This window comes from Notolepis coatsorum (assembly GCF_963971535.1).
Source record: "Notolepis coatsorum genome assembly, chromosome: 12".
NCBI classification, from domain to species: Eukaryota; Metazoa; Chordata; class Actinopteri; order Aulopiformes; family Paralepididae; genus Notolepis; species Notolepis coatsorum.
Window position 1 is genome coordinate 94,998,288 of NC_140176.1, and position 25,161 is coordinate 95,023,448.

A 25,161-nucleotide genomic window follows, 5' to 3' on the forward strand; every position below is an offset into this window, starting at 1 on the left:
CTTTATTTCAGGGGTTCCCAAACTTTTCAGGCCGGGGCCCAGAAAATAAGGCGTCAGAGAGCCGCGGCCCAATGCACATCGTCTGGCTTTTTTTTTTTTTTTTTTTTTGCCAGTCGACCGATTTTTTAAGCCAAATATCACTTCAATCCTATTAAGTTAGTTCAAGTTAGTTATTCATTTATATGTGCTATTTATGAGAGGGCTAACTTGTTGCAAAATAATAATGATAATAATAATAGCCTCATTAAAATACTATTGTTGCTTCGGTTGTTTTCAGCGTTTTATGTGCATAATCTGTTATTTAGTTTGAAATGTTCGTTGAAATAAGTAGATTTTTCGTTTTTGTTTATTTATTAAGTTAATATAAAACCATAGTCACATTTTAGAATACAATAGAATAGAATTTTAGAATACAACTAGAAACACTGTCCTGGCCTGCTTCTAAGTTCAGTGGCCTGACAAAAAAAAATTAAATAAAAAAATAAAAAAATAAAAAATAAAAAAAATGTTTTTATTTTTATTTTTATTTTTATTTTTTTAAATCATCTCGCGGCCCATCCGTGGCTGCTCGCGGCCCACCTTTGGGTCGCGACCCCGACTTTGGGAACCACTGCTTTATTTGACTGGTTGTGTGTTGCTTGGTCAGCTGTCCGCTGCCAGTGACATGCCAATGCGTGGTACATATGTTTGCAAAATGTTTGGTATAGCGCCCTCCCATGGAAAGAATGTAGCAGCCGCCACTGGAGAGAGGCCCTTCACCTCAGGGACCAGAGAGAGAGAGAGAGAGAGGCCCTTCACCTCAGGGACCAGACGTAGAGAGGAGGGATGGGTCCCTTAAGAATCACGTCGGTACTACCGCATATCGATTCACATGAGATCCAACGGTGCCAATTTTCGGTAATGCGAAAAAGAAAGAAAAAAGTCCGATGACGTCACGTTTTATTTACATGTTTTCAAACTCTCTTTGGGTGTTTGCAATTCTCTATATCTCTGATATCTTGGTACAGTGGGCAGGTTGTTAGAAAGTGTAGCTCAGTTTCCACCTCTGCTCTGACATGGCTGTTAGCCTAGCCACAGAGCGTCTTTAGAGGAGAGGCTCCGATTGACTCAAAGATCCGGCGTCGCACGGCTTCGGGCAGAATGGGAGCGAGATTTCTGGGGTTTGGCCCGCGGGGGAGTCGAGGAGGGGTCCAAATGAGCCGTCTTCTTCTGCCGCGAGGAGGAGAAACACACACTGGCTCTTTTGTTCTCCGGCCCGTTTCCTGCGCCCCGCTCCCGGCGGCCCGTATCCCTTAGCGGGACGTTGGGAATGCGGCCGGAATGCCACTGGGCTCAGTCAGTCATCACCAGCTACTCACCGGGCTGACTCAACCGCTTGATTGGCGCCCACCTGCTCCAGCGAGTCTGGGGATCCTGTACGTTCTGTGGGAAGTGGGACTGTTGGCTCTGAAACCTCAGGTGGTGGAGTCTGACTAAGCACTGCAGCATGCCGCGTCTGGTATTCATGACCTTTCTGAACGGATATTTTAACACCGTTAATCGGTAGTTTTTAAGGCTGAGACGATATGCCATAGGCGCAGTTTTTTAGTACAGGGAAGCCTAGAGATTCACTCGGTCACACTGAAACGGGTCCGGGCCCCTCGATGTGTCGTGCCGTATTATGTCGTGGACCAGATGGACATCAGATGGAAAAATTTATAATTTTTTGCATCTTGGACAGAAGATAGTTATTGTCAAATGACCATAGTATTGTATCCATAGCTATAATATAGAATATAGATATAGCTCTACAAACAAGGTGACGTACTCCTATCTTTAAAGCATGGCCTAGCTAGGGCGGCTACGTGGCGTAGTGGGCAAGGCGCTCGCCACGAATGCGGAGACGCTGGGCTCGCCTGTTCGCGCTCCACATTGCTTTCAGTTTAGCTGGTCGTTCATACTAATACACATTGGCCGTATTAGGGGGTGGGAAACTGATGGGTGGGGATCGGGCGTTGTGGACAGCGACTCCTACAAGTCGGTTGGTGCGCCTGCGCAGTAGAATCAGGAAGTGTCAGGGGCAGCGTGAGCCTCCCACGCGTTCTCCTCGCGGCCCAGGGGTGTACAGTGCGACATATATCTCGCACGTGCTACAGCAACAGCTGTCTGTGCGATGGATGGATTTACTTCACTAGCACTGGTGCGATAGGGATTCGGTTCATATAGATACTCTTATTTTGAAAATCCTGTAGCGGGTCTCATTTCTGCCCACGCGCAGCTCCAGCTATAATAACTAGGATCGACAGCTAGCAACATTCAGGTGCATATGATACTCTTATTTTGAAAAAACTCCGTGACAACTCGACGAGTCATATCCGCCCTATCCGTGCTTGCAAGCAGAGCAGCGTGTTGGTGCGCACACAGCAGTGCGCCTACACGTCCCGAAATAAGTCCGGTGTGTTTTTTTTTTCTCGCAACGGGTCAAATGCATCTACATGCTTTGCACCGTCGCCATTCCTTTATGCGCACATCGCCCGAAATTAACGTTTATGTACCACTACAATCACTACAACGTTAGCAAGCTAACAAGCTAATCCTGATCAGGCAGAGCCAGCAGACACAGTGTGGAAAGGGAAATGGGGGGCACTCTCTCCCCTTCCCTGTGTGTGTGTGTGCGTGCGTGCGTTTGGAAAGACGATGAAGTCACTAGTCAGGACTCAGGACAGGAGTATATTATAGTAAACTGAGGATGGACAGATAATGTTGATATTCAAATATAAAAAATTTCGAGAGGAGTGGAAGTTTGAAGACTAGACTACAATATGATGCGGGGGTGGTGAGTTGAAACAGTGTGTGTGAATGAATGAATGTAAACTTTATTTAACAGATTGCAGAATGGGTACAGTACAGTACGGCTCAATACACACAATTGTTAAGGGGATGCAGACCAGAGAAAGACGTTTGTCTTGTTTACATCAGGGTCCCCCATTGTGTGTGTGTGTCCCAACCGACCCCACTTCTATGTTTCAATAAATTATTTTTTTTTTGATCAAATTTTTTTTATTATTAATTACATGAAACAGGACAACACAATAACCACAGTAACAAAAAACATAACTTCACAGGAGAATAACAACAATAATAATACAGAATAATAAATTATAAGACAAAAAGAAAAAGAAACAGCGTCCAACCTATCAAATATAGGTGGCTACTTCAATAACAAAAAGGGGTCTTCAAGACATGGCAACCTTTCCCCACCTTTACAAAGTGGAGTGACTTAAAAGATTGTTTATGAGAGTGTTGTCGCAGATTTACTGTAGATAGCCTAGGTCCCTTACACATGTTCAAGACTGCCAAACTCGCAGACGGTAAAGTGTAAGAAGAAAGAAATTCCTCTTCCAAGTTGGTTGACAGGTCAATCAGTCTGCCAATATTAGTCCCTTGGGGAGATGGCATGTGAATTGACATATAGCGCAGAATAGCTAAATACCAACCCCCCCTAAAATCCCCCCAGCCAAAGTTAAGAAGGACAAGACAAAAACCAAGACAGACAAGACATTTCCTCCTCCCCCTCCCCAGAGACCGCCGGACCCCCCCGATCAAGCGCCCCAACCCCGCTCAGCCGCACACGGCGGTCTTTACCTTCTCAGCTGCTGCGAACCACAGGTCAATGCCAGCCTGCCCTACCCCAATCACCCGAGCCGTGGATATCTCAAGATAAATCACATCCAATAGAGTTAGGGACCAGTTGATCATTGTCAGCTTCTCAGGCTCCTTCCATCTCATTGCTATAAGCTTCTTCGCTGCTGTGACGCCCGCTAGGACAACCCTTTTCAGTTGTACGGACGCGGGTAGTGTCGTTATATCGTTCAGGAGTAGCGTAACAGCTGTGAATGGGATAGTTAAGCCACACAGATCTGAAAGTTTGTCCGTTATTGACCTCCAGAAACGGGCCACTGGTGGGCAATCCCAATACATATGCATATAAGTGCCAGTGGCCTTTTGAGAGCACAAAGTGCACCGAGAGTCGGTTATCAGTCCCATAGCAAATAGCTTCCTAGGTGTAAGATAGGTCCTATGAATATAATTAAAATTAATTTGCTGGTGATTGGGGTTGCGGGAAGATAATGCCACATTTGCCCAAACATCATCCCAGTCAAACTCGGGGTCCAACTCCGGGATATCCACACGCCAGATTGTATCCAATGATAAATTTTTATACGTGGATTGAATTAAGAGCGTATAAAAGTCTGAGACAAACCCTCTGGATGTCGTTCTGTCCACTATGAGCCTGAGGAAGGGGTGTGGTTGCAAAGCTTGAGCCCACGGTACGCCATGCGCCCTCAGTGCTGACCTTAGTTGAAGGTAAAGAAAGAAGGACTCGCCGGGAAGATCATAAAATTCTCTTAAGTCCTGAAACGCACGGAGGCCGTTCTTATCATAAATATCCTCCAGAGTATGCACTCCCCTCCTTTGCCATTGAGGAATATTAACCGGCTTGTGTCCAACAAGTAATTGCTGGTTATTAAAAATTGGAGAGTCCAGGTGCCAAGGGCATTTAACCCCACACGACCTCTGTACATTACGCCACGTTTGGATCACGTGAGTAATGATCGGTCCATACCTCAGCCGGCATTTCGCAATAGAGACAGTGGAGTACACTACATCCTGCAATCTTAGCGGAGACACCGCCGCCGCTTCTAAGGAGCGCCACGATACAGCCTCTACAGGGTCTAGCCAGCACATCAGAGGTCTCAGTGAAAAGGACCAGAAATAAAGTTTAAAATCAGGGATTGCGAGGCCCCCATCTTGTTTCCTACGTTGAGTAGTAGCCCTTTTGATTCTCGGGCGTTTGTTATTCCAGACAAACTTAGATACCATCGATTGTACCTTGCGCCAGTGGTCTATTGGAGGGGGCAGGGGGAGCATTGAGCTAATAAAATTTATCCTAGGCAGGATGTTCATTTTGATTATGGAAGCCCGGGCTTGTAAGGAGTTAGGAAGGGACGACCACCTGTCTAGATCCTGGCGTATTTTATCATAAGTACCCGTGAAGTTGTACTTAGTAGTTTGGTTCAGCGTGGGGAATATCTCTATGCCCAGGTATTTAAAATGTTCTACTATGGGGATATCAGCTGGTAGTCGTACCGCCTTGGCCAGTTCATTAAGAGGTAGGCAGGCTGATTTGTTCCAGTTAATCTTAAAACCTGACAATTTACCAAAGTCGTCGATTATCCTCAATAATTTTGTGGCCGACCGGGAGGGGTCGTCCATGAAAATCAGCAGGTCATCCGCATAGAGAGCAATTTTGTGTGGAGTATTGTTGACCATTATGGGTACGATGTCCTCCGATTGCCTAATAAATTGGGCCAAAGGTTCGAGGGAAAGCGCGAACAGTCCCGGGCTCAGAGGGCAACCCTGTCTAGAAGATCTGGAGACTGGAAAGAGTGTGGAACAGTTTTTGCCTGTCAGTATCATCGCAGACGGCGAGGCATACAGGACTTTAATCATATGAATAAAACTCTTTCCAAGACCCATGACCTCAAGTACCTTCCACAGGTATGACCACTCAAGTCTGTCAAACGCCTTCATGGCATCCAAAGACAGAACTGTGGATGGAGTTGTATTGTCTTTACTGTTATCGATTACATGCAACAGCCTCCTAAGATTATCTGCAGCCAGACGCCCCGGGATAAAACCAGTTTGATCGCAGTGTACCAATACAGACATAAATCTCTGCAGGCGACGGGCCAGCACCTTGGCAAACACCTTTAAATCGGCCCCGAGAAGACTCAAGGGTCTATAGCTACCACAATCATTGTGATCTTTGTCCTTTTTGAGAAGTAAAGAAATCAACGCCATATTGACATCTCTTGAGAACTCCCCTTGTTCGATAGCGTAATTGATCATATCGAGCATCAATGGACCCAGTTGGTCCCAGAAAGCTAAATACACTTCGGGTGGAATACCATCCCAGCCTGGCGCCTTACCCCTCTGCATTTCAACAATAGTCTCCCTCAATTCTACGAGAGTAATCGGTCTCCCCAGTTCCTTGGCCTCTTCCTCAGAAATGTGGGGTATCTCAAGCCCGCCAATGAACGATTCAAATCTAGAGTCATCCAGATTACCCTCTGAGCTATATAACTGTGAGTAAAACTCTTTAAAAGTGTCATTGATCTTTTTCGAATCAGTAGTGACTGCACCCTGGCTCGTCCTAATCGAGGGGATATCTGAGAAATGATCATTTGAGCGTATTTTCATTGCCAATAGATGGCTAGGTCTGGAGCCGTGAAAATAGTAATTTTGTCTTGTCCTATGTATTAAGAACTCAGACTGTTGTTTAAGTAAGGAGTTTATTTCTTTTTTGACTATCTTACGTTGTGTGTTTAGTCGTTCATTATAGTCAGTTTGCAAGGATGCGTATAGGTCCGCATATAATGATTCCAGTCCTTCTAGCTTTTTTGACCGGGATTTTCGCAAATTGGAGGCAAATAGTGTGACATGACCCCTGATGAATCCTTTCAATGCGTTCCACAGGACCCTAGGGTCTTCTACCGTGCCAACGTTGATCTGCAAAAATTCAGCTAGTTTACTCCTGAACTCAGAACAGAAGTCATCGTTCTTTAGCAAGGTCGAATTAAAACGCCATCTGGGAGCTCTTGCGGAGAGCCTGCCAAAGGTTGCCGTAAGGAAAATCCCCTTGTGGTCTGAGAGAGCCAAGGGAACCAATGAGACATCGAAACTATCAAACATATTAGGGGACACGAATGCATAGTCAATTCGAGAGAAGCTTTTGTGTCTGGCTGACAGGTGAGAGTAATCTCTGAGGGTGGGGTTGCATAAGCGCCAGAGGTCTGTGAGCCCCGTGTCTTTGGCCCACATCCTGAGGGCCTTAGAGGCCCGTTTCTGGTCGCTCGTTTCAGAGGGCCCGGACCTATCCATCTCCGCATCCCAGCACGCATTAAAATCGCCACCCACAATGAGAGCGTATCCATTAAGTTCCAACATATTCTTCGTGATTGTATTATAGAACGCTGAATCAAATGTGTTAGGAGCATACAATGCTATTATAGCCATCTTCCTATGCAAGAATTCAACTTTTGCTATAGTAATCCTTCCCTCTGTGTCCGACCATACATCCAAGATTTTGATATCAAGGTTACGTCTTGTAACTATGACTACTCCTTTCGTCTTATCATCGGCTGAGGATGAGGAGATAACGTGATATTGCCGATTTGCCAGTCTTGACACGTCACCTACCATTAAATGCGTCTCACTAAGGAGAGCAAGGTCAATATTTCTCCTCTTCAATAGCCAAAGGACACTGGCACGCTTGTGTGGGGCGTTAAGCCCTCCTGCGTTCCAAATTAAAATATTCAATTTAGCCATGGTCGAGCTTGTATAAGTGCGTAGAGAACATACCCGTGCAGCCAGGCTGAGTACAGAGGTGCCGATCCCGGCGGGCCCGGACGGTCAATCCCAGGAGTTCAGAGGAGGAACACTTACACATATATAAGACAACAGTACATAGAACACATAAAAATACCACCCCAGCTACAGCCCCCCCTCCTTCTACTCTACACCCTACCCCACCCGTCCTACTATAAGTTCCTCTATACCCACTCTCCAATCCCCACCCTATGCCCCATCCACTGAGGATGGTCATCTTCCTATCACTTCCCACTAGAGACATGGATCAATAAGACGCTTCCCACTCCCACCCCCCTCTAGATAAACCCCTGAGTAAACCCCCACTAGTCCAATAAACCCAAATAATAATAAAATAAAATTCAATAAAGATATCGGTCGAAACCCACCTGAGCCCTGGCCCCAACATGAGACAACCATAATGGTAAGAATAGCCATTATTAAATAATAACTCTGCATCAACCTGCAGCCCTCTATTTCCGAATCTGCGCTTCAACATCACATTGTTATAGCCCAAAAAGGTATAGGAAAATTCAAAACAAAATTAAATTAAAGCATCCCAGCCGATAGTCTAAGGCAGGTTCGGGTCACAGGTTAATTGTGCAAAATTGTGTGAACAGTGTCAATTAAACAATGACAAAAAAAAAAAAAAGGAGGAGGAAGGGAAAAAAAAAAAAGGTTATGGTCAAAGTGCACCCCTTTAGCCGTCCCTCTGATCAGGCACAACGGCTGAATTGACCTAACCTATGTAAGAATAGAATTAAACACAATCATTCATTAATCAATCCGGGGATGGTAATAGGCAACACCTGACACCACCTGTCATCATACATTGTTTCAATAAAGATATCGGTCGGAGCAGTTAGTCCAAGGTAGGATCGAATCACAGTTAAATTGCTCATTCAAATGCCCTTAAAACAGCGACACTAATTATTATACAATTACTCAGCATCAACCCTGTAACCAACTACCTTGGAGTCTGCATATTAATGTCGCAACGTTATAGCATAAGTGGATCACGGAAAATTCAAAACACATTTAAGGCAGATTAGCAGTTAGTCCAAGGTAGGATCGGATCACAGTTAAATTGCTCATTCAAATGCCATTAAAACAGCGACAATAATTATTATATAATTACTCAGCATCAACCTGTAACCATCTACCTTGGAGTCTGCATATTAATGTATCAACGTTATAGCATAAGTGCCTCACGGAAAATTCAAAACAAAATTAAGGCGAGTCAGCAGTTAGTCCAAGGTAGAACCGGATCACATTTAAATCGCGCATATAGATGACATAAAAACAGCGACAATAGGAAAGAAAAAAGAAAGGAAAAGAGGGTAATGGCTAGAGTGCAAGCCATATAACCATATAGCCCTGAAGTGCAAGCCATACCCGACCCAACCTGTTATCAAATATTGTATATGCATATTCAACCGACCTTGGCATCTACTTTGGATCACCAAAGCTCAAAACAACCTGGATATAAAAATAAAAAGCATACCAGAAGTTAGTTAGGGACTCGGTCACTCTTGAACTGTGCAAACCAATGTCCCTTTGGACAGCAACAGCGACCAAAATACGTAACCATTAACGGGTCTCGAATGTCTCGGCGCAGACCATAGTCGAAGCCCGCTGGCTAGCCCGAGGCTAGCGCGTAAGCTAGTGACGAATCCGGATAGCACGTTAGCCTACTATGTACATTGTTCAGCTAGCTCGTTAGCTTCCAAAGAGGCGATACACAAGTACGACCACGAGGTCAGCTTTAGCAAGTAACAGAAGTCATTGGGAAGCCCCGCTAGTTGGATGGGCAGAGGACAGTTACTGTAGCATGTCTGGGCATGACAGCAAGTGTTTGTGAATAGTCGACTTAATCAATGTATATAGGCCCAAACCGCCAAGTCACTCACCCTCCATAGATATCAAGCAACAGACTCGGGTGTCTCCGCGAGATATTCCTTCGCTTTAGCCAACGACCAAAACAAACGCTGACCACCGACCTTCTCCAACACAGATAGTTTCGCGGGAGCGAATAACGTGGGCCTTAGGCCTAGTTTCCATAGCTTAGTCAGGACCACCTTGTACTCGGCTCTCTGAGCTTGAACCTCCGGTGTAAAGTCCTCGAAAATGGCCACTTTGTGATCGCCAAGCCTCAGAGTACCCCTTCTGGTACGAGCCGACCGCATGATGATTTCTCTCTGTTGGAGTCTGTTCAGCTTGACTATGATGGGCCTCGGTTCTTTGTTCACGCCGGGAGAAAACCTGCCCGCTCTGTAGGCCGTCTCACAGATAGGAGGCGAGGGGAGGACGTCCGTCCCTAGTATCTTCTGCAGCAGTTCGGGCATGGTCTCAGAGAGACGGCCTTCACCGCTGGTCTCCGGTACTCCAACAATCCTGACGTTGTGGCGTCTATCCCGGGACTGCATCTCCTCCATCGCCGACTGTAGTTTGTTGACTTCAGCCTGCCTAGCCAGCAGGGCGGATTCAAGACCCGCCATCTTCTCACACTGTGATGATACCTCCGTCGTTAGCATGGCTAGTTCGTTAGCATTAGCCGATGAGGCAGCGTGAATCGTCTCCATCTTGTCTGTCAGCGGGACTACCGCCAGCCGTATTTCTTCTGATATCTCACGACGGAGGCTGATACAGAAATCCGCCAACACTTTCTTCTGTGCTTCAGCGATGCGTGCCTCAGAGTCTGCGTGTAGCTTGGTCATGACCAAGAGCACAGCTTCGCTTAACTCCCCGACAGCGGGAGACGGTGCGGCCATGCTCAGCGGCGCCGGTGTCGTGCCTAATTCTTTCATGGCTCTGGTTTCCACCCCCGCCATCGTAGAAAGTCGAAAAAAGTTGATGAATGTATACTAAACACGACGACCTAGCAAACAGATAAAAAACAAATAAAAATAAAATAAAGACTAATGGGGAGAAACGTATATTCAGCACGGTAGAAGGGAGCTCATGTGAAACACGTCTACTCCATGATCGCTCGGCTCCGCCCCCTCATGTTTCAATAAATTATTTGCATTTAAAACTATTAACGCTGACTCATTCCTTCAGTCCACTCAAAATTATGCTAATATTCCTTATGTTGTTTATGATATTAATTGAAAATAGCATATGAGAGTATTACTATTATAGTAATAATAACACATGGCGATATACTAAATGACAGCCAAACATGGCACTGCAACTAAATAACACAAATACAATAGGCACATTTGTGACTGTTACAAATATAACACGTTTTATACTTGTGCTACAAGATTTTGGCCTGTGCTACAAAACTATCAACCTCTGTAGCACCAGTGCTATGTGCAAAAAAAGTTAACGTACAGCCCGCACTGAGAGATCGAGCTGCGCAGGTGAAAAGATGCGACTGCTGTTACCTCAAGTACCGGAGGGGACTTGTGCTATGTATGACTTAGTCCACATTGCAGCCGGCTTGTGGGAGGCAAGAAACAGCATTCGTGACAGGGAAGGGTTGAATTGGATGATACGAAAATTGGGATGGGAGAAAAATATAGAAAATGGGAGAAAAAGTGGACAAAAAAAAAAGAAAAAAGCATGGCCTAGCTAAAACAGGATGAGGCTAGTCCCCGGCGGTCAATGAGTTAAGGCTGAGACGATATGCCATTTGGAAGAATCGATAAATCGGGACAAAATTATCGATAAATATAGATATTTTTATTAGTATTTATAAAAAATAAAAAATAAAAAATTCATTGTCGTTGCCGCCATCTTTAGTGTTACAGATTTCCCCGTTCAAAACCACCACAGTGATCCTTCTCATGTTACAGTCGCTGGTCTCTGGATGTGATGGAGGAGTGCAGCACTGCATATTGAACGCACGGTGCAGAGTTGCAATTCAACTGAATTGACATGAAATGGGGGATGTTTTAACTAAAACATGCCACAAGTATTTTAGTATAGTAAATATAAAGTATTAAAAAAAGATATATATATATTTTTACACATGCAAAAAAAATCGCTAATTGATGTCACTTATCGATTTATTTCATGCAGTTATCGATAATTATCGATAAATCAATAAGTGGTCTCAGCCTTAGTCGTTTTTTCAGCTCGCATAAAGTGGTTACCAAGACCGAAGCGCCAAAATGACACTGCCACAGTAATGTATGCTAAACAGATGAGCTGGTTTTCTCTAAGGAGAAACTAACGCTACAAGTCCACAATGAGGCCCCCGGGGGATATAAACCATCGTTACCTTCCCTGGTGACGTAAAGAAGCACATTCCTCCTCACCCTAGAGCCTCAGTGCAGGGATTGTTCTGTCTTTTCATTAACTCTGGTCTGGTATCGGACTATCTCGAGATGGCCTGCCACTTGACTTTCCCGTGGAGACACTGCTCTCCGTACGTCTCTTCTTCAAAAGGTCACCGCTAATTAAATGAACCACACGGACAGTCGGTGTCGTGATTCCATAAGAGACACACTCTTCACCGCTGGAACGAGCTATAGCCCCCTGGGTTCTGGGAAGGGTTTTTGTGAGACAATCAACAACAGTGTTTTTCGGCCTACAAACAGCTGCTCGTCTGGCCGTACTCCAGGGATACCTGAGGGGAATCATGCAAGGTGGACGAGGACAATGGCCCTGTTCAGTGTTCAGGCAGTCACTGTTCTTCTCTGTGGAGTGAGGACACATGCAGCAGGGCCATTGTAGTTGGATATTATGATTGGGGAAAATGTGGGACCAGTTTGGTAACCCGATTTTCTAGTATTGACTGAACTTGAGAGTAGGCTACAGCTTTATCTGTAAAACAAATGAGGCATTCCCAAAATATGTCCTTTTTGAAGTAATAATGTCATTCTTTGACAAATTAGCTTCGCATGAGAGTACTGTAGCTACTCCCTGTCGTAACCATGAAATAAATAAATTATTCCCAATAGTGAAAGATTGTTGGTATGAATTAGGGGCTGATATACTAGTGCAAAAGTAGTATGTATGAAATTAGCGATCAAGAGGAATCCATGGATACCAAACGTACCATTTTATGCTAGCTTCAACGAAAAATGGGGCTAACTATCACTCTAAAATGTAGCATTATTTTGACAGGACAAAATGCTGCAATATACAAAGGTTAGCATGTGTTGTCTAGCTAAATATTAAGGCTATGGCCAGGGGAGGAAATTAGGCCACTTTACTGGCCAAATGCTGGTATTTTTTACGTTTGGCTGGTAAAAAAAATCAGATACCCGCCAGTTGGCTGGTAAGCCAAAAAGTTAGTTTCCTCCCCTGCTGGCGAGTATACAAAAAAATAAAACATTCTGCAATCACTGCACTGGCAAACGGTGCGCGTCTTCTGAGTGTTCGCTTTAGTTGACAGTGCCACGAGAGCACTGCACAAGACCACCCGCGGACATATAATGTTTAATAAACGTTTGCGCAGTACTGGCCAACCCGCGGACATAATAATAAAAGTCCTGCGGTACTAGGCTAGCCATCAGGAGCACTCGCAAACAGATAACGTTAAACACAGCAGAAGATGGAAAACAGACAGACTGACCAACGGGGAACTGCATCCAACCCTAGTACAACCCTCGAGTATAAGTTACTAAGGACACATTTAAATCACAGAGGTGTAATGTTAGTCTACTGGAACTGTATACAGTGGTTAGCTTCTAGTTAGAGTTTTAGCTATAGCTGCTTGCTAGCTAACGTTAGCCCTGTGTGCTCAAAGCAGCCAGCTAGGTGTATCTGTTATTACTATAATGTTTCCAAAAAAGCACTGGACTACGACGTAAGGTTAGACATTTTATTTCATGCTCAAAAGCCCCTGGCTTGCACATCGCAGTCACGAAAGGGGCTAGCTCAACCAGTGCACTGTGCAGCACACCAACCCAACTGACGTTACCACAACACTTGACGGTACTTCACAGCACTGTCGTAAGACCACCGTGCTGTCTTAAAGGCACAGTGTGCCTACCCAGATGCATACACAACATTGACGCGTCTTGACATACAAAGAAGTAATTATCACAATTAGCGATTTTCTTTGTCTGGTAAAAAATCTGTTTGGCTGGTAAAAAAAATCAGATACTCGCCAGTTGGCTGGTAAGCCAAAAAGTTAGTTTCCTCCCCTGGCTATGGCGCAAGTCTATGTAGTAGAAATATAAAATATAAATGGCAAGGAATCCGTAGATATCAACCATAATGCTAGTTTACTGGAAAATGGGCTAAATACGGCTCCAAATATAGCAAAATGTTTCCAGAAAATGTATATTCAAAGGGCCATATTCAAACCTTAATACACCAATAATCTGTATAGGCTGAAAAGAAATCCATATTGGTCGATCACTGATGGAATTGGTTTTTGAGGCTTTTAGTACATCAGTCAGAGAATCAATATCATTGGGGACATTTGGGGTCGTCATAGCAGCATGGGGGAGGGGATGTACAGGTATGGGCAGGGTAATAGAAGAAAGCAATCAAATGTAATCTGAATATAGAAATATGAGATAAATAAACGGTAAACATTTCCCCTCACCCTAACTCACACACTCCCATGCAATGTTACCCTGCCCCCTCCCCCTTGTATCTCTTCTTGTGCTCCTCTGTCCCCTGTGTGCTATACTGTACCTTGTGCTCCTCTGTCCCCTGTGTGCTATACTGTACTCTGTGCTCCTCTGTCCCCTGTGTGCTATACTGTACCTTGTGCTCCTCTATCCCCTGTGTGCTATACTGTACTCTGTGCTCCTCTGTCCCCTGTGTGCTATACTGTACCTTGTGCTCCTCTGTCCCCTGTGTGCTATACTGTACCTTGTGCTCCTCTGTCCCCTGTGTGCTATACTGTACCTTGTGCTCCTCTGTCCCCTGTGTGCTATACTGTACCTTGTGCTCCTCTGTCCCCTGTGTGCTATACTGTACTCTGTGCTCCTCTGTCCCCTGTGTGCTATACTGTACCTTGTGCTCCTCTATCCCCTGTGTGCTATACTGTACTCTGTGCTCCTCTGTCCCCTGTGTGCTATACTGTACCTTGTGCTCCTCTGTCCCCTGTGTGCTATACTGTACCTTGTGCTCCTCTGTCCCCCTGTGTGCTATACTGTACCTTGTGCTCCTCTGTCCCCTGTGTGCTATACTGTACCTTGTGCTCCTCTGTCCCCTGTGTGCTATACTGTACCTTGTGCTCCTCTGTCCCCTGTGTGCTATACTGTACCTTGTGCTCCTCTGTCCCCTGTGTGCTATACTGTACCTTGTGCTCCTCTGTCCCCTGTGTGCTATACTGTACCTTGTGCTCCTCTGTCCCCTGTGTGCTATACTGTACTTTGTGCTCCTCTGTCCCCTGTGTGCTATACTGTACCTTGTGCTCCTCTGTCCCCCTGTGTGCTATACTGTACTTTGTGCTCCTCTGTCCCCTGTGTGCTATACTGTACCTTGTGCTCCTCTGTCCCCTGTGTGCTATACTGTACTTTGTGCTCCTCTGTCCCCTGTGTGCTATACTGTACCTTGTGCTCCTCTGTCCCCCTGTGTGCTATACTGTACCTTGTGCTCCTCTGTCCCCTGTGTGCTATACTGTACCTTGTGCTCCTCTGTCCCCTGTGTGCTATACTGTACCTTGTGCTCCTCTGTCCCCTGTGTGCTATACTGTACTTTGTGCTCCTCTGTCCCCTGTGTGCTATACTGTACCTTGTGCTCCTCTGTCCCCCTGTGTGCTATACTGTACCTTGTGCTCCTCTGTCCCCTGTGTGCTATACTGTACCTTGTGCTCCTCTGTCCCCTGTGTGCTATACTGTACCTTGTGCTCCTCTGTCCCCTGTGTGCTATACTGTACCTTGTGCTCCTCTGTCCCCTGTGTGCTATACTGTACCTTGTGCTCCTCTGTCCCCTGTGTGCTATACTGTACCTTGTGCTCCTCTGTCCCCTGTGTGCTATACTGTACCTTGTGCTCCTCTGTCCCCTGTGTGCTATACTGTACCTTGTGCTCCTCTGTCCCCTGTGTGCTATACTGTACCTTGTGCTCCTCTGTCCCCTGTGTGCTATACTGTACCTTGTGCTCCTCTGTCCCCTGTGTGCTATACTGTACTTTGTGCTCCTCTGTCCCCTGTGTGCTATACTGTACCTTGTGCTCCTCTGTCCCCCTGTGTGCTATACTGTACCTTGTGCTCCTCTGTCCCCTGTGTGCTATACTGTACCTTGTGCTCCTCTGTCCCCTGTGTGCTATACTGTACCTTGTGCTCCTCTGTCCCCTGTGTGCTATACTGTACCTTGTGCTCCTCTGTCCCCTGTGTGCTATACTGTACCTTGTGCTCCTCTGTCCCCCTGTGTGCTATACTGTACCTTGTGCTCCTCTGTCCCCCTGTGTGCTATACTGTACCTTGTGCTCCTCTGTCCCCTGTGTGCTATACTGTACCTTGTGCTCCTCTGTCCCCTGTGTGCTATACTGTACCTTGTGCTCCTCTGTCCCCTGTGTGCTATACTGTACCTTGTGCTCCTCTGTCCCCTGTGTGCTATACTGTACCTTGTGCTCCTCTGTCCCCTGTGTGCTATACTGTACCTTGTGCTCCTCTGTCCCCTGTGTGCTATACTGTACTCTGTGCTCCTCTGTCCCCTGTGTGCTATACTGTACCTTGTGCTCCTCTGTCCCCCTGTGTGCTATACTGTACCTTGTGCTCCTCTGTCCCCTGTGTGCTATACTGTACCTTGTGCTCCTCTGTCCCCTGTGTGCTATACTGTACTCTGTGCTCCTCTGTCCCCTGTGTGCTATACTGTACCTTGTGCTCCTCTGTCCCCTGTGTGCTATACTGTACTCTGTGCTCCTCTGTCCCCTGTGTGCTATACTGTACCTTGTGCTCCCCTATCCGTGTGTTGGTCTACTGTTGTCCTATTCTCTGAACGTACTGTCTTGTCCTGCTGTGCCTTTTTGTATTTTTGTAATTTTGTATTTTATATTATGACATTTTATGCTTTGATTGTACAGCACTTTGGTTTGCTTCTTGAGTTCTTAAACGTGCTTTATAAATAAATGACTTGACTTGACTTGACTTCAATTAAAGTAAAAACATGAAAATCACCAACACAGTAGTGTGAGGTTCCTGTGAGGATAGTAAATATCCCCTGGGTGTAACTTGGGATATGAAAAACATCTCTTCCAATGTACAGTTTCTTCCCCCTCAAATGTATATATTCTCTTCTAGAAACTCTGTCTCTTAAACGGTACTGTATAGTTGTATATCTTGTATGTCATAAATGTCTGGATGTAACAGTACTGTATATCTGTATGTCGTTGTATATGTCATGAATGCTATGAATTGAAAACGGGGGACCCTGATGTAAACAAGATGAAAGTTTTTCTCTGGTCTGCATCCCCTTAACAATTGTGTGCAGAGAGACCACATCACCCCTGTCCTTGCCTCCCTTCATTGGCTCCCAGTACGCTACAGGATAGATTTGAAGGTTCTCCTATTTGTTTTTAAAGCCCTTAATGGTCACACACCCTCCTACATCTCAGACCTCCTATCCCCCTATTCCAACACCAGGTCCCTCAGGTCAGCCGATCAGAGGCTCCTGACAGTCCGGAGGTCTAGGCCTGCCGCGATAAGCAATAAATCGATTAATTGCCGCGATAATTAAAATGAATGCAATGATTTTGACGGGCGCGATTAATTGCTATTTGCGCGTTTGTTTTAATGAGGCGGACCCAGTGCCCCTTGTCAGTCACTGTCCGTGTTGGGAGGCGGGCCGCTGGCTTTACTACAGAGCACAGCACAGGAGCTCCGTGGGGCTAACGTTACCCCTCATTGTGTCTATTCTACTAGCATTAACGTTACTCATACAAACAGAGTAAACACAGTTTTCAATCAATCAATCAATAACAACATTAACGAGACCCTCGTTGTGTCTATTCTGCTAACGCTAACGTTACCTCTCATTGTGTCTATTCTACAAGCGTTAACGTTAGCTAGGCTGTCTATGCTAACGTTAACGAGCATTAGGCTAACAAGCTGTAACGTTACCAGTCGCGTCTATTTGCTAACGTTAGCATTAGGTAATAACCGGTTTAAAATGGATGGTGATTACCTCACGTTGTGTCTATTCTACTAGCATTAACGTTACTCATACAAACAATCAATAGCGAGTTATATTGATCACGCTATGTACGATAGCCATGCTAAAACGCTAGCACAACATTAGCACCTAACCTAACAACAAGCCTTAACAAGTCAGCGATCTTTTTGCGAGACTAAACTCTCCGCTCGGTGGCAAATTGTGTTGATGTCGGTTTTGTTTAATCAATAAATGAGGCAGAATACACAGTGACTGTATCCTTTGTTTATTGCACTTGTGCCTGCTGCAAACATAATGATTATGAAATCCTAGAGACGCGTCTCTATTCAGTGGTCTGCAGTGTTTCACGTGACTTTTCTGGTACCCAAAAAGTACCTGATAATCACAACAATACTTCCGGTCCGGTCGGTGGGCTTCAAAATAAAAGTCTTAAATACCGGAAAAGACGGGGCGGTGGGCTTCAAAATAAAAGTTTTGGGAAATAAATTTCTCCAAAAAAAAAATTCTCTAACCGGTCGCAATAATATCGCTTATCGCGATATTTTCGGGGGCAATTAATCGCCCAGCAAAATGTGTTATCGTGGCAGGCCTACGGAGGTCTAACCTCAAGCTCAGGGGGGGCCGTGCCTTTGCTATCGCAGCCCCTGAACTGTGGAACAGCATCCCCACCTCCATTAGGCTCGCCCCCTCGATAGATGCCTTCAAATCGAGGCTCAAAACCCACTTCTACCTACTAGCCTTTCCCGTTCACTGACTCATGCCCTGTTTTTCTATGTGTTTGCCTGTGTGCCCTCCCATAAAACGGAGTGTGATTGTTGTCTATATGTATCTTGTGTATTTACCCTCTGTACAGCACTTTGGTTGACACGCGTCATGTGAAATGTGCTTTATAAATACATTTGATTGATTGATTGATTGAGCCCTACTGTATTGTACCCATTCTGCAATCTGTTAATACAGTTTTCAATCAATCAATGTGTGGTTATCAACAGTCTTCTTGTGCTCTTCTGTGCTCCTCCAGGCAGAGGCTGAGGTGGCGTCTCTGAACAGGCGCATCCAGCTGGTGGAGGAGGAGCTGGACCGCGCCCAGGAGAGGCTGGCCACCGCCCTGCAGAAGCTGGAGGAGGCGGAGAAGGCTGCAGATGAGAGCGAGAGGTGAGCTGGTTCTACCCGCCGTCCTCGTCTCAACCCTGCTGCTCGTGACCTCAGCAGATTCCCAGTGTTCTGTCCCGACGTGTTATTGGGCCACAAGAGAGAGAGAGATGGTGTCCTGTTGAAACCTTTCACTGCCACACTACCAAACGGTTAACCCTTTCACTAGCACACTACAGAAGGTAAACCCTTTACTATCACACTACTACAGACGGTTAACCTCCCTTCTGTAGTGTGGTAGTGAAAGTGTTAAACCGATAGTGACGTCTGGATACTGATACAATAATGTCGATGATTATGAAAACAACACTTTCAAATGAATGTATTCACATAAACCCATTTTTTTTGGATAACGTGGTACAGATGGACAAGCTGCTTTGGGTTTTAGGAGCTTTATTAGGGGGATTATTTTGGTGATTTCTGCCCAGTGTAATGCTGCCATGATGTTGAAACTAAATTCTGAAGCATAGGAGAGAGAAAAAAACAGAACCATGACAAATTATTTAACTTTTTATAATTAGTTGCAATTATGAACAATAGCCAAGTCAGAAAATCCAGTTATATCCAGGTGACCAATCACATGGTTCACTGCAGCTCACGACAGCCAATGAGGGGAGTGGTTAGGAGGTGTCTTATGAATTCTGCATTTGAAGGCCTGAGGGCCATTTTGTCTGCAATGGATCCAGTAACCTGCTCTGGGAAGCTATCCCATAATATACAGCAGTGTGTAGAAAAGCTTCTGTCCTTGTGGAGTGTGTTTAGTTTAGTTTAGTTTAGTTTAGTTTACTCAGTTTATTTGATCAGGGACAGTGCATATCAATCAACAGTTATACATTTATAAATTAATACAAATTAAAAACTGTAAATATGCCAACATTAGCAGGGTTGCTAGTTTTCAGTTGTAGTCCCCGGGCTAGATGTTTAAGCCAGAAAAGAAACAGAAAAATAGAAGGACATTAGAGCTAATAGAAAAACTATTTAAAACATATTCTGTACATTCAATCACTAGGCATCCATGCATCTATAAAAAAAAAAGTGTGTACAGGGACAAATCAAAGCCCATACATGGACAACATAGACATACATGTTCTGGTGTGGCTGTGCGTAGGCGGGTAGTGTAGGACGTCTTGATGTATGGATGGTTATTTTCAGTGCTGCCTTTTTGCATGTTGTCAAGCAGGCTGAGAGGAGCAGGTCGGGGGGCACTCTGCTCTTTAACCCTTTCACTGCCACACGACAAATGGTTAACCCTTCCACTGACACAATACAGAAGGTTAACTCTTTCACTGCCACACGACAAATGGTTAACCCTTTCACTGCCACACTACAGAAGGTAGTGTGATAGTAAAGGATTAACCGTTTGTCGTGTGGCAGTGAAAGGCTTAACCTTCTGTATTGTGGCAGTGAAAACGGTTAATCTACTGCTTTCAATTCACGTCAGATCCATCAAATGTGAAAATGTCTACACCCTTCACTAGCATTTGTACTTTGCAGTAACGAGAGTCAGCCCGTCGGTACAGTATCATGTTTTTTTGCCCCTACATCATGGAATACCCTGCAGGAAACACTGAAACTAGACACTCTAGTGTCTATGGGTCGGTTTAGAACCTTAATGACCAATCAGATCACCACAATATGTCGAATTGTTTTTAATTATTATTACCTCTGTTTAAATTTTTTGCTATTTTATTCTTTTAAAAAGATTTCTTTATATTTATGAACACACTGTGACACTTGTGAATGTAACACCTCGACAGCACTGTGAATGAGTTTAATTACCCAGTGTGTTATCGAGTGTAAATACAGATTGAATGAGTGTTAAAAGCAGCCACTGGTTCTTCCCCTGTGTCTCCCCCCAGAGGGATGAAGGTCATAGAGAACAGAGCGACCAAAGACGAGGAGAAGATGGAGATCCAGGAGATGCAGCTGAAAGAGGCCAAACACATCGCTGAGGAGGCCGACCGCAAATATGAAGAGGTGGGTCTCTCTCCAACCTCAGCTGGTAACACGGTGGTGTAGTTATTATGGAGGTGGGGGGGGGGCGCTCCTGATGGATGTACCGTGACGCTACTGGCCTATATATTTCAACAGTTCCCGGCTTCAGTGCATAGATCCCCTCGAATGCACAACTCTTTCATGGGCTAGAGCCGCACTATGTTACAGACGAGTCATATTTGATCCGCCGTTCATATCTCAAACATCCCGTTAGTGTCAAGTCTCTCTGTGTGCAATTTATAATTTTATGACGTGGCACAGACACTCGCTCTGTCGCCACACGCAGTATTATCATATGACATTTCAAGTAGTATTGCTTCATAAGCCCCCCCCCCCAGCTCTTCCCCCGAGGAGCAATAACAGGCCAGCCTGCTACACGTGGCGTCGGAGATCAAAGGAGGCCTGTCATCCGTGGCTAACGTGGCGTTGCAGAATGTCCCTGTGCCAGTAATGCCCCCCCCCCCCCCCCCCCCCCCCCTCGCCTCACTAATCAGTGAGTGGCAGGAGGCCGGCTCTTAATTACCCCTCAAGTCCATGACCTTCTCTAAAGGCTCTCCGAAGATTTCACCTCAATTCACTGCTTCATCTCTACGGCCTCTACGACAAGCACACCTCTCTCGCTAGATGTCTCTCAATCCATATGACTTGATTATCTTTTAATACTTAACTTAAAAGATTATACTTCACCCCGTGACCCGTCTCTACGTTAAGGCCGCGGGGCGTAGCTAGTTCATGGAGTGAACACACAGCCCACAGCCCGGTCCTGACAGACCAAAGAGACGGGGCTAATGCACTTAAGAGTCCCATCATTGACGGGCCCGGGTCACTCCCAGGTCACTCCCAGGTCACTCCCAGGTCACCCCCCCCCCCAATCATCTTGCGACTGGGCTCTGGTTCAGACGTGGGAACAATGGGAGCCCTAGGGAAGAGAGCGAGAGAAGGGGAATCGACGATACAGTTTTAGATTTTGATGACACTGTATTGAACGTACTTTTCTCGTTTTTAACTCTGTATTGTTAGTAAATATATATGATTTTGTATTGAGATTTGTATTTGTATTGAGACCTCTGCTGTTCTCCATATATGTTAATGATCTTTGTATCAACCTGTCTAATGCTGCTTGCCATTTCTATGCTGATGACACGGTAATTTATTGCTCATCTCCCAGTGTTGTGCAAACGATGGAGTTCTTGCAATCTGCCTTTGACATTGTTCAGTCACATCTTGCCCAGCTTAAGCTTGTGTTAAATGCTGACAAGTCAAAGTTTATGCTCTTCTCAAATGGGAAGAGACTCCCCGCTGATCTTCCCACACGTGTGACTGCTTGAGGGACTGACATCGAAAGGGTTGCTTCCTACAAATATCTAAGCATTACAGTGGACGAGAACCTTACTGTACGTTTAAATCTCATTACAGTGGACGAGAACCTTACTGTACGTTTAAATCTCATTACAGTGGACGAGAACCTTACTGTACGTTTAAATCTCATTACAGTGGACCAGAACCTTACTGTACGTTTAAATCTCATTACAGTGGACGAGAACATTACTGTACGTTTAAATCTCACATAGACAAACTTGTGTCAAAGCTGAAGCTTAAACTCTGCTTCTTTTTCAGAAACAGGTCCTGTTTTTCACTTAAAGTGAGAAGTCACCTGATCTCGACCACCTTCTTACCACTACTCGATTATGGTGACTTACTCTACATGTATGCACCTGATCAGTACCTTAGTAATCTGGATACTGTGTACCATTCTGCCTTACGCTTTGTCACGGGATGTTGAAATCGAGTGCACCATTGCACCCTATATGCCATTGCAAGTTACCCATCTCTACAAGTACTGCGATTTTCTCGATGGCTCTCTCTTGTGCACAAAGCTCTGCTTAAGCTGGTTCCCTCGTACCTAAGTGTGCTTCTGTGCACAAAGCAATATAAGTATGCCCTTCGTTCTCAAGCTGCTCTAACACTGGATGTTCCCCATATGAGAACTGAATTGGGGAAAAAGGGCTTTTAAATATGCTGCTCCTTCATCCTGGAACAAGATACAGGAGGACCTAAAGTTACCAGGACTGGTCAGCCTCGGAGAATTCAAAGCCATTTTAAAATCCTACGAACTCAGTTCCCTCGGACAGTGCAACTGTGTTTGATCATTTTCCTGTTTGATAACTTGCCTGAAATTGGAGCTTGCTGTGAATGTTTTATCTGTATTTTATGGTGATGTTCTTTTTTATGTTGAAACTTTCTGCTGCCTTGCTTGGCCAGATCGCTCTTGAAAAAGAGATTTTAATCTCAATGATGCGTATCTGGTTAAATAAAGGATTTGATTGATTGATTGATGGTTAACAGCCCTAGTAAATATATATATTTATTACATGGCGTTTTAACATTCGCCGAAATGCTTGATTGTGATTGGTCAATAGCCCCCGACAGCGGTGAATTATTTTGATGATTATTGTTTTTCGCAGCTGGAGTAATCAAGCCCCACTGACACACACTGTTTCAGTGCAATTAGACACAACTGCCGGGCTGCCGGCGATAATAATAATCACTTTATTTGGGCTGACAGAGCCACAGAAGCAACTGCGTCTGCATTATCTCGTCTTGTCGATTTTGTAAAATGAATTAGGTATATTGTTAGTAAGTTAGCCATGTAATAAGCGGGATAATGTATAGCTATACTCGGTCATCATCGCAAAATAATTGACCTTCACTGACGTTTAAAACACCTCGCCGAGGCGGCTCGGTATTTTAAACTCTGTGTCGGTCAATTATTTTGCGACAATGACCTCGTAGCTATACATTATCCCTTACATATATATGATTCTGTATTGAGATGGTTATCATATATAATATATATGGTACAGTGTTTTGAAGCTGACTGTGTTGTGACGACAGGTGGCTCGCAAGCTGGTGATCCTTGAAGGAGACCTGGAGCGTTCTGAGGAGCGCGCTGAGGTGGCTGAGGCGTAAGTTACCCCTTTATTGGATGTAATCTCCCACTGACGCGTAGCGGAATCACACAGGGATAGACTTTTAGTTAGTTATAATTCAGCAATAGTAGCCATTATCCTAATTATTGACAAGATGTGAGTAATGAGCTCTCAACGTGAGACAAATGCAGCTTTCTTTGCCTACAGTATATTAAACACTTGAAACTCTTCTTGGACACGAGGTGTTTCGTGTCGATACAGAGACTGTCCGTGACGTGTTCTCTATCAACCCTCACAGGCAGCGCAATGTGATGTCCGTCATTTGAGAGCTCATTCAAACCTTTTACGTTAGTGAGTTTTAGTGATATCCCGTCGTAGTAGAAGTTATACTTTGTAAATTAATAACAAGGTCATTGTTTCTGTTTCTGTAATTTCAAAATATTGAATAATATAATATATAATCATTTGTATTGATGTAGTAGATGATGATCGTGGTATTTGCTGCATGGACACAACTTGTCATTAATAAAAAAGTGTTGCATGACGACGTCTGGTAACTGAGATGAGCTCTGGAGCACCAAGTACTCTACCAGAACAGTACTTTACCAGAACAGTACTTTACCAGAACAGTACTTTACCAGAACAGTACTTTACCAGAACAGTACTTTACCAGAACAGTACTTTACCAGAACAGTACTTTACCAACACAGTACTTTACCAACACAGTACTTTACCAGAACAGTACTTTACCAGAACAGTACTTTACCAGAACAGTACTTTACCAGAACAGTACTTTACCAGAACAGTACTTTACCAACACAGTACTTTACCAACACAGTACTTTACCAGAACAGTACTTTACCAACACAGTACTTTACCAGAACAGTACTTTACCAGAACAGTACTTTACCAACACAGTACTTTACCAACACAGTACTTTACCAAGACAGTACTTTACCAACACAGTACTTTACCAACACAGTACTTTACCAAGACAGTACTTTACCAACACAGTACTTTACCAACACAGTACTTTACCAGAACAGTACTTTACCAACACAGTACTTTACCAGAACAGTACTTTACCAGAACAGTACTTTACCAACACAGTACTTTACCAACACAGTACTTTACCAACACAGTACTTTACCAACACAGTACTTTACCAGAACAGTACTTTACCAACACAGTACTTTACCAGAACAGTACTTTACCAAGACAGTACTTTACCAACACAGTACTTTACCAACACAGTACTTTACCAAGACAGTACTTTACCAACACAGTACTTTACCAACACAGTACTTTACCAGAACAGTACTTTACCAACACAGTACTTTACCAGAACAGTACTTTACCAGAACAGTACTTTACCAACACAGTACTTTACCAACACAGTACTTTACCAGAACAGTACTTTACCAGAACAGTACTTTACCAGAACAGTGCAGTTCTGACTCTAAACTCAGAGATAATTAGACCTCCACAGTAATCCCAGAGGTACATGATACACAATGGCAGCAATGTGGTTTGAAGGGACTCTTTAAGGTATCCCTGTCCTCCTTCACATCTCCCACCTGCTGCCCGAGCTCATCTCAATCCCCCCCTTCCCCTCCAACCCCCCCCACCCCCCGTCCCGTTGGTTTAG

At 44.7% G+C, this 25,161-nt stretch overlaps 1 protein-coding gene across 8 annotated transcripts in view; it reads left to right on the forward strand.

Moving 5' to 3' along the window:
• tpm2 (tropomyosin 2 (beta)) overlaps positions 1-25,161 on the forward strand; it is a 68,825-nt gene that overhangs the window by 20,000 nt on the left and 23,664 nt on the right. For all 8 annotated transcript variants that reach the window (XM_084326537.1, XM_084326536.1, XM_084326535.1 and 5 more), the window contains 3 exons: positions 18,458-18,591; positions 20,448-20,565; positions 23,479-23,549. In XM_084326537.1, the coding sequence (XP_084182663.1) occupies positions 18,458-18,591; positions 20,448-20,565; positions 23,479-23,549 (323 nt within the window). The remainder of the gene's footprint in view (positions 1-18,457; positions 18,592-20,447; positions 20,566-23,478; positions 23,550-25,161) is intronic.